The sequence below is a fragment of the Felis catus genome, chromosome A3, assembly GCF_018350175.1.
Source record: "Felis catus isolate Fca126 chromosome A3, F.catus_Fca126_mat1.0, whole genome shotgun sequence".
NCBI classification, from domain to species: domain Eukaryota; kingdom Metazoa; phylum Chordata; class Mammalia; order Carnivora; family Felidae; genus Felis; species Felis catus.
This window is the reverse complement of record NC_058370.1, coordinates 23,536,854-23,552,165: the sequence shown is the minus strand read 5'-3', so window position 1 is coordinate 23,552,165 and position 15,312 is coordinate 23,536,854. Positions and strand designations below refer to the sequence as shown.

At 36.8% G+C, this 15,312-nt stretch overlaps 2 protein-coding genes across 11 annotated transcripts in view; one reads left to right on the top strand and one right to left on the bottom strand.

The window, feature by feature from the left end:
* RBM39 (RNA binding motif protein 39) overlaps positions 1–14,653 on the bottom strand; it is a 30,865-nt gene extending 16,212 nt beyond the window's left edge. For 4 of the 9 annotated variants that reach the window (XM_011280872.4, XM_011280873.4, XM_045053692.1 and 1 more), the window contains exons 1-8: positions 14,362–14,653; positions 13,680–13,743; positions 11,852–11,901; positions 7,088–7,282; positions 4,683–4,748; positions 4,533–4,586; positions 2,412–2,529; positions 910–1,062 (exon numbers count right to left, since the gene is read on the bottom strand). In XM_011280872.4, coding sequence (XP_011279174.1) covers positions 910–1,062; positions 2,412–2,529; positions 4,533–4,586; positions 4,683–4,748; positions 7,088–7,282; positions 11,852–11,901; positions 13,680–13,730 — 687 coding nt within the window. In that variant the 5' untranslated portion in view covers positions 13,731–13,743; positions 14,362–14,653. Of the gene's footprint in view, positions 1–909; positions 1,063–2,411; positions 2,530–4,532; positions 4,587–4,682; positions 4,749–7,087; positions 7,283–8,508; positions 8,581–11,851; positions 11,902–13,381; positions 13,455–13,679; positions 13,744–14,361 lie in introns of those variants that run through there. The other 5 variants (XM_011280874.4, XM_011280875.4, XM_045053694.1 and 2 more) reach the window with 4 other exon arrangements.
* Positions 14,654–14,790: 137 nt separating this feature from the next.
* Positions 14,791–15,312, top strand: part of PHF20 (PHD finger protein 20) — a 170,320-nt gene continuing 169,798 nt past the window's right edge. The window contains exon 1 of one of the 2 annotated variants that reach the window (XM_006929809.5): positions 14,791–14,918. The gene's annotated coding sequence lies outside the window, so the exon portion shown is untranslated. Of the gene's footprint in view, positions 14,923–15,312 lie in introns of both variants that reach the window. The other variant, XM_006929808.5, reaches the window with a different exon arrangement.

The window sequence follows — 15,312 nt, the reverse complement described above, 5'->3', positions numbered from 1 at the left end:
CAATCCAGATGCCCCTCAAAAATACTCTTTGAATTCTATATTCTCCATTAAAAAGAAAAAACTGAGCTATCAGTGACAGATATGTTTCTTAATAAAAATAAGTATGGATACAGAATCCTAAAAATACTTTCATAATAGAATGACACATAACAATTTTTTCACATTTTCTGTATTGCTAATGCTAATTTCATTTCCCAAACGCAATACTCATTCACTATAAAGTACCAGCAAAAAGGAACAGAAGACATTTTAACCAGAAGACTTTCAAAATTAGTTTGAAACATCTTACCTTCAAGAAATGCTAATAACAGATAGTTATTTAAACTACTCTTAACATTTTATAAAATCTTATACATTATACATTGTAAGATGCATTATAAAACAATAAAAATATTAAAATTTATTAGAAGTGTCAAAATCACTCCATTTAAAAAAGCAGCGGTAAACATGCTCTTCAACGCTTCTATACTCAATGAATCACCACAAATCAAAAAAATTATAGACCACGGTCTCAAGTCTTGTTCATGAAATAGATATTCAAGACTTATATTAGAACAGGATGGGGGTGCCTGGATAGCTCAGTAAGTTAAGCATCTGACTCGGCTCAGGTCATGATTTCACGGTTTGTGAGTTCAAGCCCCACATTGGGCACTGTGCTGACAGAGCAGAGTCTGCTTGGGAATCTCTCTCTGCCCCTCTCTCAAAATTACATAAACAAAAAAACCACGAACAGAATATTGTTAAAATTATACTTTTATCAAAGTAACGAAGACAAAAAAGAAACAAACCTGTTCTGAGAACATCTAACTCAATAATTCATGATTATATAAGGTACTACAGCATAACATTAAGCAAGAGCAGGTTTCTTGTACTATCGCTAATCAAATTCCTAACCAAGAAAAAAATTACCTGTGATGCTTGTACTATGATTGGCACTCCTAAAACACGTTGGCCAGTTAATCCTATCGCTAGAGGCACCGAGCTAACATCAACAAACTCCACATATGCAATTCCTTTGGAACGTCTTGAATTTCTATCAGAAATCATTCTCACATCTCGAACCTAAAAAGAAAACAAACACTTAATACAAGGTTCTCTTTATGCAACCATCCACTATAAACCATTATTTTTTATTTTACTGACAATGTGGTTTTTTTTTTTTAATTTTTTTTTTTCAACATTTATTTTTTTGGGGGACAGAGAGAGACAGAGCATGAACGGGGGAGGGGCAGAGAGAGAGGGAGACACAGAATCGGAAACAGGCTCCAGGCTCTGAGCCATCAGCCCAGAGCCTGACGCGGGGCTCGAACTCACGGACCGCGAGATCGTGACCTGGCTAAAGTCGGACGCTTAACCGACTGCGCCACCCAGACGCCCCGACAATGTGGTTTTATTTGCTTACTTTTAAATAATCTCTACGCCCAATGTGGGGCAAGAATTGATGACCCTGCAATTAAGTGTCATATATTTTGTAGACTAAGTCAGCCAGGCACCCTCCCCCCTCCAACAATGGTTTAAAATAAGTAAAATTGTCAGTCCACTTCTACTTCTCATGAATGTGTGATGATGGTTATTAATTCCAATACTATTAACTTCCAAGTGAAGTAAAACAGAAATGCTGCGCAAAAAAATTCCCTAACTGAATTTCAAACAAATCAAAAGATTTGATGTTTAAATATTCTCTAGTTCAACCTAACATATTAACGTTATTATTAAAATGTTTTTTTGGGGCGCCTGGGTGGCTCAGTCGGTTAAGCATCCGACTTCGGCTCAGGTCATGATCTCATGGTCTGTGGGTTTGAGCCCCGCATCGGACTCTGTGCTGACAGCTCGGAGCCTGGAGCCTGTTTCGGATTCTGTGTCTCCCTCTTTCTCTGACCCTTCCCTGTTCATGCTCTCTGTCTCAAAAATAAATAAACGTGAAAAAAAAAATGTGGGGGGCGCCTGGGTGGCACAGTTGGTTAAGCGTCCGACTTTGGCTCAGGTCATGATCTCGCAGCCCGTCAGTTCAAGCCCCGCGTCGGGTTCTGTGCTGACAACTCGGAGCCTGGAGCCTGTTTCAGATTCTGTGTCTCCCTCTCTCTCTGACTCTCCCCCGTTCGTGCTCTATCTCAATAAATAAACGTTTAAAAGAAAAAATTTTTTTTAATAAATTAATAAAATTTTTAAAAAATGTTTTTTTGTTGGGACACCTGGGTGGCTCAGTTGGTTGTGTCTGACTCTTGATTTTGGCTCAGGACATGATCCCAGGGTTGTGGGATTGAGCCTTGCATTGGAGATCAGAACTGAGTGTGCACCCTACGTTAAGAGTCTCTCTCCCTCACCAGTGCTCTCTAAAAAAATAAGAAGTAATAAAAATATTGTTTGCACTTCTCACATACTTGATCTCCCCGAATAAACTAAAAACTTACCTTTCCTACTGTAGAGAAAAACTCTTCCAAATCCCTTGGGCGAATTCTTGCTGCCAGCTGCATGCAGAAAACTGTCCTTGCATCTCTTTCCTCAGGAGTTAGATTATCAATAGGTTCCCTAACAGGAATAAAAATTAATTTTATAACTTACGCTCTTATTTTTACTTTTTAAAACTCATTTTCAATAAATAGAATAAACTTTAACAAAAGTAGTTTGTCACTATTCACAAAATGAATATTTCACTAAGATTTATACAAAACATCCAAAAAATAATTCACTGTGACTCAATTCCTTCAACAAGACGACAGTTACTAAATGTTTCTTCTGATAATACCTCACATGGTACCAGGACAAAAGTCCATTGGCCTGGCAATTTTACAAACAGCAATTTATACAGAATAATAAAAAAAACTATCAGAAGCCCGAGTTTAATAAGAGTCACTAAAAATAACTGACTAACTACAAGTATCAGACTAGTGGAAGGAATGATTTCCCAAAACAAAATCATACAGTGAAATAGTCTGACAATCACAAATGCTGAACTCCAAGTTATGAGAACTATTTTATTCTGAAATTTTTTCCTGATTTTCTATTTAACAAACTGACATAAATATATGGAATAACGAGTTGGTTGTTTATTAGATCAGTCTTGTAAGACTCTACAAATTTAGTATCCAAAAGAATGTTTCTTGACGGTTATAAAATACAGAAACAGTACCCATAAGCAAATCAAAAATGAAAAGCAGGAAATTATATAGACAAATCATCAGCAGTGGAATTCAACTTAATTATTTTTACATTATAGCCTTGATAACTGACAGCACTTCTGATTATATGGAGGGAACTAAAGTGCCTGAGTTAAGTAAAAGCACAAGAGATGAAACTTAATTTCATGAATTTTGAGGAAGAAACACAAGCGTCTATTAACATTATTTATTAGAAAACATCACTAAGGTTAAGGTTAAGGTTCAGGGGCGCCTGGGTGGCTGTTGGTTAAGCCTCCGACTTCAGCTCAGGTCACAATCTCACGGTCCGTGAGTTCGAGCCCCGCGTCGGGTTCTGGGCTGATGGCTCAGAGCCTGGAGCCTGCTTCTGATTCTGTGTCTCCCTCTCTCTCTGCCCCTCCCCCGTTCATGCTCTCTCGCTCTCAAAAATAAATAAATGTTAAAAAAAAAAAATTTTTTTTTAAAAAAGGTTAAGGTTCTAAGTGAATCCTTAAAGACATAAGCACAAATATGCTCTTATCCGCATTCTAAGCATTCTCAGGAAGTACTTTTGAAGTATTCTACCTACAAAATTCTGGCACATTTCCTTGAGGAATCAGCTAATTTTAAACATATAAAACAGAGGTACAAAGCTAGACTGCATCCATAAAATGAGAACTAAAGGGGATTTTCTTAGGAAAGTAAATATTAAAGAGTGAAAAGCTCAGTGTTACAAAAAGAGCTTTTAAAAATATTAAGATTTTCATCACATCTTAGGATTACAACATATCAAACAACAAATATAATAATAACCTCTAAGTTAAAAGGTGCCCTTTAAGGGAAGCCAGAATATCAGTAAAGAATAATGCTGCCATATACCAAAGTGTTCCTTGAGCCAAAATAAATAGAAGGTGTGATAGGAAGGTCTTATATTTAAGAGGAAAATTAACTCAAAGATTCGAGAACATTAAGATTACTACTTAGAAACAAACCAACCTGGCTAAAACTTTGGAAATGGAAGTACTTTATCTCAATAAAGACAGCCAAATGATAAAACTTGTGATAGTTACAACCACTTTCCCATGAAGCTACTTCAGTAAAATTTATTAATTCCAAAGATAAGCAAAGTCTATTTAAAATTTTCTATAGCTACCATTAAAAAAATTTACTTAAAAGTGATTTAAGAACACATGTAAGATCTACACATTAATTACTGCTCCATTCTTAGTAATACCAAATTAAAATGAAAACTTACAAATCCACACTGGTTTAACAGTATCCCAGTACTACCCACAGAAGATATAGTACAAATACTGTCCAAATTACAAAATGTTAATTAATAGTAACATACACCGTAAAAGCTTTATAAAAGCTTAAAGTGCTAAAGAAAAAAAAAAAAATAGGGACAACAGCTACCTCACAGGGCTCTTGTCTTTTCTGAATGGACTTTTGCTTCGGGAGCGTCGTCTGCTGCAAAGTTAAAAAGTTTCAGAAATTATCCAAACAAGTACACCACATCAGTTCCTTGAAAAACAATTTAAACAATTCAGAAGTATGTTTAAAAACCTTAATTTGATGCTATGAGGCAACCCAATCTTTCCTCGGATGGCACTGTTAAATTTTGGTCCGGAGCTAAAAAGGAAACACAAAATTACACTAGTTACAGGGTTAGGGTCTTGCTAAGATCGCGTTCATGCGCTCTCCAGCAAGTTTAACATTGTTCAGGCTGATTCTTTTCCACCTCAATTATGAAGAGGAAATAGAGACTTTTTCTCTTAACTATCCCAGGCAAACTGCTCTTATAGTTATCCATCCTGGACCACTGAGAGGTGCCGAGACCAAAGGTTACAGCCTCAAGATTGTTAAGAATCTAAAAAAATCTCACCCTCATTTTCAGTCTATAATTCTTTTTACACTATGAATACATTCCTGAGAAGGAAAAAAAAAAAAAAAGCAAAAGTGAAAATGTCACCCTGAACTTCCCTCACACCAGAATAACTGCAGTTAACAATTTGGTGTGTATTTTTGCAGCTCCTTTCTCAGGAATACATTTGTATGCACATACATATACAATATTCATACGTGTTTTCTTGTTTGAGGAATGTTTAAAAACAAGGAACTAATTCTTCAACATCATGAAAACTTCTTTTCCATGTAACAGTTAAGTCTCAGAGACTGCATGAAAGAAGTTTATGTGTCATACTTTTCTTTGTGGCAAAATATTCCATAGTAAAGATGTGAAGAAAGTTCGTTATTATTTCAAAAAATGTTTTATGAACTTGACATAATAAAAGCATGTTTTCGAAAATATTGTAAAGGTAAATGTTATAAGACAATTTCATTCTGAATCTTAAAAAGGCCCAATAGTTTCTGGATCTTTTATTCTGAAAGACCAAACTAACTTAAAGGGACAGGTCAGATGTCCTTTAGTGCTCATCCTACTATCCTTTTCAGGAAGGGAAACAAAACAAAACAGTGGTATGTGATCCACATTTGGACTCGTTTTCATGGACTCTATGCATACCTGCAACATCCAAGCAGTTCCAAATAAAGTTGTATGTTAAATGGGTCCTTTGCCATTCAGACTAATAACCAGAATTAAGAGTATACATTTACTGGATAAATTAAAGATCACATGAAAACAAATGTGAGAACTAAATCACTTTGAAGTCAGACTAGGATTATAGGCTGACTTCAAGTTTTCATTACTCTACATAAACCATATTCAGCATTTATTAAAGTAATCCTCCCCCATTTAATTCATTCTGGTAAAAATGAATATGGTAATTTTTGATAAATTGGACAAAAAAACAAAGTACTTTTTAATACAGCATCTGGAATTAAAGCAACGTTGTGCCTCTTTCAGCTCTTAAATTATTTATGAGATATGCAGCTAGAAAGAAAGTAGAAAACAAGGAGTTCAATCCTTTTTATTTTAAAGGGTAAAGACCCAGAATCAGGATCCAAAGTGTTACTAACTTTAATGGCTTCAAATAATACTAAAACATTTCATGAATAGCAGTTAATGTGGGTGCTTTATTTTCATTCTCTTCTCAATTCAACTCATTAAATTTATCTGTCAGTTATTACCTCCTTCTTAAAAGATAAGAAAGCTCAAGCTTGGAGTGTTAACTTGCACAAGTGAAAGAGCCAAATGTCTTATTAAGGTCTGTTTGTCTTTGAATTCCATCTCCAACCATTCAAGAGTGTTAATTTTAAAATAACTCCCACAGTTTACAACAGTATGTTCATTAAGAGGAAAGGACATCTTAAAGCACTAAGAATTGCTAGCTAGTAGCAATCCTTAAGAGTTGTAGGTAGGTTCCTTCCAAACTTTATTAATATGGTTTATAAAATATATTTCCAACTTGTTACATAACCACATTCAAATCTCGAGTGATTTCAAAGCATTTTTATTAGCATCTTACTATTTTTAAAAACCTTAAATATAAATGTGATGAGCCCCAAGTTGATCATTATCAAGGAGCATACACCAAATTCACAAATGGTCTGTCATTTCAGCTGAAAACAGCCAGACAAGATTAACTAACTACATATTTAACTAATTACATTTATAACTTATCTATTTGAGCTTTAAAATTTTTAATTTATGTTCAGTAAAGAAAATTTGAATAGCTCACACACCTTTAAGCTTTCAAATATTTGGCACTACAATATCAAGTTTTTTAAGCACTGCAGTGCTTTGGTCTAGTTTACATGGCATACAGTTAAAATATTTTAGATGGAGTAACAGAAAACCTGTATGCTTAGTAATACAAATGTTATGTACTAGTCCACATGCTGTATTTCTACTTTGCTAGACTTTTCAATGCCAATACCTCATCTAATGCTTTTTAACTAGTCGTAATGAAAAACAAAATTTTACGATGCAAATTTTCCAGGTTAAATTGTTTTATGTACACCCAGAGAATGACTCTAAACCCAAAATCACTGTAACTATGGTTACATACTAAGGACTTCTGTAGCGGCCTCTGAATCTGCGATCTCGACTTCTTGAGCGGCTTCGTCTCCTTTCTTTGCTTCTACTTCGCTTCCTTTCACGGCTTTTACTCTTTTTCCTTTCTCTATCTCTACTTCGTTTCCGTTCCTTACTTTTGCTTCTTTTACGTTCATGACTACGACTTCTGCTCTTGCTTTTTTTCCTCCTGAGAAGAAAAAAAATTACTATTATCTTGCTAGCTTAAGATTACTTCCTTTTATGGTCAGAAATCTTTTTAAAAATTTATCTTGCTATTTTTACTACTATGATACATAATCATACTTATGGAAAAATAATTCCTAGGTAAGGTAAATAGCACCCCACCTTTGCCTTCTTTCTACTACTTAAAATCAGCAGACAGTGACAATCATTTGAGAGAGCAGGGACTATTAATTATCTCTCTTGAGTCAGTTACAGCTTTAACAAGGAAATGATTTATTGGGAGGTAGAAGATCAAAACTCGAACTCTTAAAGTGTGACCAACATAACTGGCCAACAAAGAGATTTACTGTAATCTACAAGATACAGTAATAAAATCAAATTTACAATAGAATGTTAACATTGAAGAAACAGTGGGTCATACACAAAAATTTACATAAAAATAAACTTAATTTCCCTTACATGAGCCAAATTTGACCCAATTTACATGTATGAATACGAGTATTTTATACTCTCAAAGGGCCATACAAGCATCAATATTTTGGTTTTCCTGGGAAAATTACAAGTAATGACAAAGGACGATAAAACTAATGCAATAAAACGCATTCTGATACATCTAGACTTTAATGTGATCTTTCTCGGATTTTTTTAAAAAATATAATTTATTGTCAAATTGGTCTCCATACAACACCCAGTGCTCATCCCAACAAGTGCCCTCCTCCCTGTTTTTCGGATATTTTCTATTAAAAGTTATAATGAGTACACCAGAAAATGGGGAGGATGCCGTTTTACACAAGCCTGTGGGGTGCAATCAAAAACAAGGATCAACACCTTTATCAGTCTTTATAAAATCTCAAACTCTGAAAAGTAAAAAAGCCAGTCAGTCATATCTGTCATTTCTGTATTCTTCACAGTATACCACCCATTCGTTTCATAATTAAATCTTACCATCTGTACCTCTGTGTCATCACCCAAATTTTAGAGGTGCCTTCAGATATTTCAATACAAACCGAAAGACATTTCAAAATAAACTTATTCCGCTAAAATGTCAATTTGTAGTGGCTAAAAGATCATTAAAACATTTTGACAACTCTACATCATTTGGAAAATTTAATTAAACTGTTTAGTCCTTATCAAAACAAAGTTAGCACAAGAGCAATTGAAGTCTGCCTCAGAGAACCTGTAAGCAGGTCATCTTAGAGTGCATTGAAAATAGAAAATGAAGACACCCACCTTCTGGAATCTTGAAACCCACACTCCAATCACAAGGAGATGTAGAGCTTTCCAAGGAGGCAGAAACTTTGTCTAAAATTTCAAGATAATCCACCTGACTGTCAGAAATGTATATGCTAGGTAGCACATGACAGAAAATTAGGCTACACTCATTATTTATATAGAAGTCATCAAAGCAATGCCCAGAAGGGCAACAGATAACATTCCAACTCTGTTGCCTGAAACACCTGACCCTATGTCTTAGCCTTAAGAATTCTGTGAGATAGCTATAATCAGAAGTCCTACATATAATCCATCAGGGGACAAAGTAAAAAGTTAACTCCATCCCCCACAAAAAGGACAAATAAAGTTTTGCTCTGCTCCTAGATGGCCCATAACAGAGAGGCAGCCAACCTCCCAATCTACCTTTTTTTTTAGGCCCAAAACTTCCTCTGCCAAAGGAAAGGACTGGTAAATTGGAGAGCTAACTTCAACTAAAAGTCTTCCTAGAACTTTTTACAGATGAGTTCCCACCCACATCTGAAGGCAACCCCAGACAGGTAAAAAGACAACAACATACTAAGACATTCAGAAGCACGATCCTCTTCATAAAAGCCCAGACAAAAATTTAAGAAAGCAGTATACTTCTCCATAACAAACTGCAGCTTGAAAGAACATTAAGTTAACTAAAGAAGGGTTATCATAATCCACACTAATAGTCAAATCCTGTTACAACTTAAAAGGGACTTTCCAAAGTCTTTAGTGGCAGTGGAATTTTGTACTGAACATCATTGAAGTAAATGGTCCACTGGGCTGGGCCTTTGGACTTTTTGGTTATATGGCCTCTGCTGTAAAGGTGTTTTGCTATAACTGGATTTGACCTCTTCCATGTAAGAAGATCTAAAATTTAAATGCAAAGTACTCTGGAAAATAAGAAAAAAAATAGAAAAGTCATTTATTCCAAAATTTATAGATAATCCACACACAGTAGCCAATATATTTCAACTGTGTCATTTTATTGTTATCCTTTGAGTTAATTCCTAAAGAGCTTAACTGAATGGACACTGGTTCAGACTTTCCAAAAATGATTACACTAGTAATATTCCCACGAAGGCAAGCTCAGGCATACTTTGAGGTCTTGCCAAACTCAGGGGTATGGTTCTTCAGAAGGTAGGCTAATTGATAACCAGTTTGTGTTAAACTTAGTTCTTTTTACTACTACCAGAATACAACTGAGTGTACAGACTGAAAATCAGAATTATTTTTCAAAAGAAAACATTTACTAGTTATTAGTCAAGTCTCAATTTCTCAAAATGTGCGTTTTCTTACTACCTTAAAATTGCATCCCAATACTCAAATGCTTTTAAGACAATGAAGTTTTAGGATGAAAAATGCAACATGGCACTTTCCTTTGATTAACAGAACTTACACATAACACTAAAGCACAGAACACTGTACTTGTTCTATATCTCATCTAACCTTACATATAAAAATTTTTTTCTAAATAACTTCCAAATTAATTTGAAAGATTAATTCCCTTTAGAAAAATGGGTGCAAAGTTTCTGATTGAACAAAAAAGCCATTTATTTAAGCAGCTTAAACTGAGACTCAGAAGTCTGACAGAAATAACTTCTACATTTAAAAAAAATACTAGATGGTAGTTGGGATATTTTAAGAGGACACTCCCTTAAATTGGCTACCCTATAGCCAATGAAAGAAAATTACCCATTCTTCTATTCAGTGTCAGAAAACTCTTTAGATAAAGGTCATAAACCATTAGTCATGGAGAGCTTAGTGCTAAATGTCCTGGGTAAGCTTGGTAGCCTTAATGAGCTTAGATGCAGGATAAAAATAAGTATAAACTGCAGACTGAGTTAGAAGCAAGGAGTGACAGCTGAGAATGGTTGAACAAAGAAAGTCTGTGCCCTAAAGTGCATTGTTCTCATCCTACTGGCACTCAGGATGAGATCCTTACCCACACCTAGATTAGATAATTTAAATTTACATGGATACTCCTTCCTAGTTTTCATTATGAATTGAAGAACTGTGAATTAGAACCATTAATTAGGAAACTGACTTTAGTAAAAGGTGTAAAAGTAGGCAACATTAAAGCACGCAAAGATTGGTTGATTGCCTCAAACTATAAAAATTCAAGACTAAACCCAGTACGATTAATTACCAAAATCTGTTGTGATTAGTGAGGAACTATACCAGATCCTCCACCTAACTTTGTACCAAAATAAAATATAAGACATTTCCCACAAATTGCATCATTTTAATTCAATGCATTACTATATTACTTTAGAGGAAGTGTAAGAATAAAAAAAAAAAAAAGAACAAAGCCTGCATAATCCAAACTAACAATTTTCTCTTTTGTGAAACTCTATCAACCTACCAAGTAAGAATTGTTGTGAGGATGTTAAGGTAGTGTACTATGAAGCACTCTGAGCTCTTACTAGGATAAGAGCCAAAAAAATCAAATAAGCAGCTATGTTATCACTTTTTCTTTACGTATTATCAGGTCATGTACGTTCACAAAATAGGCTACTAAAACAATTTAATGCTTGTAACATGACCAAGTGATGTTAAGAATGATTAATTTTAAAGCTGAAAGAGAACTCCAAAAACAGGATCAAACCTTATAAACTGGTTCTGCTTACAATTTTATTGAAACTTATCCTATACTATATTCTGCACTATGGAGCACTGAGTTCCTGTTATGGGTTACTCATTTAACCTAGTAACTTGTATAAACAAATACAACTTTAAAAAAACTCCATTCTATTTAAGGCTTAAAGTTTAAAAAGCTTAAAATAACAAAAACCATGTAAGAAGCACCTAAGAAGTACTTAGCTATGCTATAACGTTACTATAAAAAGGGCCTTTAAGCAGCAAGGAGCATAAATAATTCACAGCTCTGATTCCTTCAGTGGTGATTTAGAGCAAATAATATTTTCCATGGCCTGGTTATTTATTACCTTTTCTTCTTCCTAACCCATCTCCAGTAGATTATAACAGTTTTATTGATAACACACACCAAAATATTAAGCCAAAGTTAATAAATTTAAGACAGAAGACAAGCTCTAATACAGGAACTCTTATCCAGATTGTCATGGACAGACTTGGAAGGGAAGGTGTCCAAAAGGTCCCTGACAACTATATCCTGAAATCTAGGGAAAGAGTCCCTAGTTTCATATCCTCAAATAGTTTCTTGTCCCAGAAGGTAAAGAACAACTTTTCTAAAAGAGACAAAAGCTTTTGAAGAGAACTTTTAGTTTGATGCTATAGCCACAGGAACACAACTTAAGATCTCAATCACATAAAGGTCCCCACCCCCCACCCCAGGTCCCTTGTTACAACTTACTTTTTGCTACGTTCTTCATGGCCGTTAGCACTGCTCAACTTGTTCTCATCCTAAGCAGGGTTGATAGAAGAACATCATGAGGACGAAGTGGTAACATTTCAAGTTGTCAAAGGGTAAAGGGAATAGGAATAAGAAAATACAAAACAATTTTAAAACTAATTACTTGCTTATAATTTAACATGGAAGGCTATAAAAAAATTTAGATGGGTATGTGTTTAACCACTTTGTTGCTTACAATTAAGTCATCGTGATACAAAAATAAAAATGCATATTAACATGTTAAATTTTACTTTCTTATATAGTTAGATATTAAGTTATCCAGATTTACAGTGTTCAAGTGGTTAAATAGAATTTCTATAAAACATGAATGAAGTCCTGTTTTGAGTTTTATTCCATGTGCTATGGTCCCTTTGGTCAGTACCATGGCTCTATTTCTGCCTAAGCCCCAAGTGGCCATGCTAGCAGCCAGCCACTATCGATTTCCTGTGACCGATGCCATTCCTGAGATCTTCGCCCATTTCCGTTGGAGGGTTGGGACTGTAAGAGCTTGATGCCACCTCTGTCACACATCTCGCCCTGAAGCAAACAGGGATTCACACTGCTTTAGTAATGTTGACTCCCAAGAACCCAAGAAAGTCAATTAATAATCCACCAGTCCAGCCTAAACATTTCCTACTTCCATACCTGTTTACATGGAACTACATCCATGTTAAACTAAGACACAAGAATCTTAACATTAAAATAGAAAGTAGTTCTTCAAGAGTCTAAGCATTATAAAACTACATACACCATTTAAAGCTAGAAAGAATTCATCCATATTGGTACCACATGGTCGTGCTATACAATCCAAAACAGCTGTATTATTTTTAAAAGGTTTAGTGCAATGTTTATTTTTAAAGTTTGATCACATCAGTTATAGAAGTATAAGTCCTAACTTACAAAGCTTACAGTTTGTGACACCAGTGATAATGCATGCATACTGCTATTTTCACCACCAACTGGTGAAAGAATGAAAAGACACTTTACTTTTACTGTGATACTGAAATGGGTCAAAGACTATACTATTAGCCAAAATAATTCCTCTGTAGCTTTTAGTGTGAAATATTATGGCAGGGACTAATTAAAAATAAAATATGGAGAACAGTAAAAACAGTCATCAAGTGACTTTAAGTTTGTGATACTGCCTCCTTTGCTTTAAAAAAAAATTTCTATTCAGGGATCCAAGAATTTTAGTAATTTTTAACTGAGCAGCAGATCATCACCTGCCTGTTTCAATATTTACTATCACCAGTCATATATATATGTATATATATATAGAAGAAAATTTAAATCTCACCCATTTCTTCTCGTAAAACTTATTTAAAGATTTGCTTGCCACAGACTGGTTATGCTTTGTTATTCTTGGACCCCTGCTATTTTCCCAAACCACTACATTCACCTTTTTGCTATACCAAACTGGAGCTGGTAATTCTTAGTTGAGTCATTTTACCTAGGGGACCACGGTACAGCGATAAGTCACTCAATTACTACCTTATGATTGACAGTTCACACTGGAATCAAAGGTGAATTCATGGGAGTAGAGGTGAGATATCGTTAGGCAAGTCTACAAAGAGAGATAGATGGGCATTTATTCATCACGCTGAAGTGAAACTACTGCACAATATTATTACATCAATAGCATATATTTACTTTTGTAAGTTACACGTAATGCATCTCTGATAAGGTAAATCAAGAGGGCTCCGGGGAGGTTAGTTTACATTTCAGCAGTAGTTTCGTGATAATGCTAAATTAAGAAATAAATAAACCTCACCGACATGTTTTTTCTCACCTTCTTGTAAGGAGCCTCAAGCATTGCTTCAATATCAATATCGTCTGCCATTTTCTCTAAACGCCTAGAAAATAAAGGTAATTCAGTGAGTAAACATTTTTCAATTCTGCCCTATTTCCTTCTTACACGACAAACTCCGAAAACTTCAGAAAATACTTCAAAAACCCTGGAATAACCAAAGGGGATGCACTTTACCAGTCTTGGTAACTAAATCTGAAATGCCTCCAAGACTGAACAGACAGAAATACGTTAAACGTACATTCAAAAAGCAGCCTACAATTAACTCCAAAAACAACGCGCGCGACTCGAGCGAGAGCGCCTCTTTCCGCGCAAAACCCGCGCTGCCATTTTAGGGGCAAAGGGAAACTCCCTCGGTTGGGAGGGGTTGTGTGCCATGGTAGCGTTCGGCTGGCGCCATGTTGGGAGGTCGCGGCCGCCCCAGGCCTCTAAGGGACCAGTCTCTATCCGCCCTAGGCCTCTCTGGGGTCCCTGCCACCCAAAAAACCTGAAATCTACACGACCGGAAAATAAGGGCGCGGTCGCCGAAATGGAGCCGATTTCTCGAGAACCTGCCCCCCCCCCCCAAGTCGTTAAACACCGACTAAGGAATGCCCCTCAACCCAGACGAAAACTAAACCTCTGAAAAGCTCTGACAATACTCAGGCCCGCGACACCTCCTTACCTGTGCGGGCTTTCGGGCCCCTGGGGTGCTTGTATTCGGAAAGACGGGGGCTGCTGCTGTTGCTGCCGCCGCTGTTGCTACTGTTAAGCCGCTAGGCCCAGGCCGCGGTACCGCCCAGCCCGAATTTCGGGCTCCGAGGGCGGATAGGCCCGAGCGAATCTAAAAGAAACAATGGGATTAGAGGAGCCCGCGCGGAAGTGCAGGACGGCGGCTTCGGCAGCTCAGGATCCACCCCTGCGACAGCTTCGACAAGCTCTCTGAAATGGCGGCCGCTGCTTCCTCGTACTCACATCCACCAACACACATACACACACACAAACACACGGGGTCTCACAGAGCCCTCAGCACGGGCTCTCGCGAGAAGTTGCCTGTAGTTCCAGACCGTACCGGCCGAAATATCGCGAGATGTAAGCATGGCCCGAGCGACCACGGCCCAATCTCGCGCAATGATTGCGCCACAGATATTCCCATCCCCCACTCAGAGAGGAGCCTTTGACACCCCCTCTACATGGACGTCCGTATCTCGCGAGACCGCGCAAGTAGCTAGAGCAAAGACAGTTGGTACACTTCCTGTCAATCTTTTTAAAAATTGAACGCTAAGTGGAGCTCTGTGGTTGCCTCCTCCCGGTGGCGTCTCCTCAACAGTTATCTGAAGGTTTTTCTCTCAGAGCTGACTGCCTCTCCCCTCCCCCGGGCTTCCCACCCTGGTGTCTGTCAAGGTCGCCATAAGGCAATCTAGTCCATATGGCGATAGGATAAAACAAAAAGCGTCATGTATAGATCATCCGCCAAAGGTGAAGAAGTGAAAGGCACGTGAGAAGAAAGGCAAGAAGAGACCGTACAGGGGTAGGGGCTAGAGAGATACGAGTGTAGAATAAAAACTAGGTTTTTCCGGCATTTTGGAGTCAGTGGGCTAGACACTGCCAACAAAACACGCTTGGAAATAGTGGA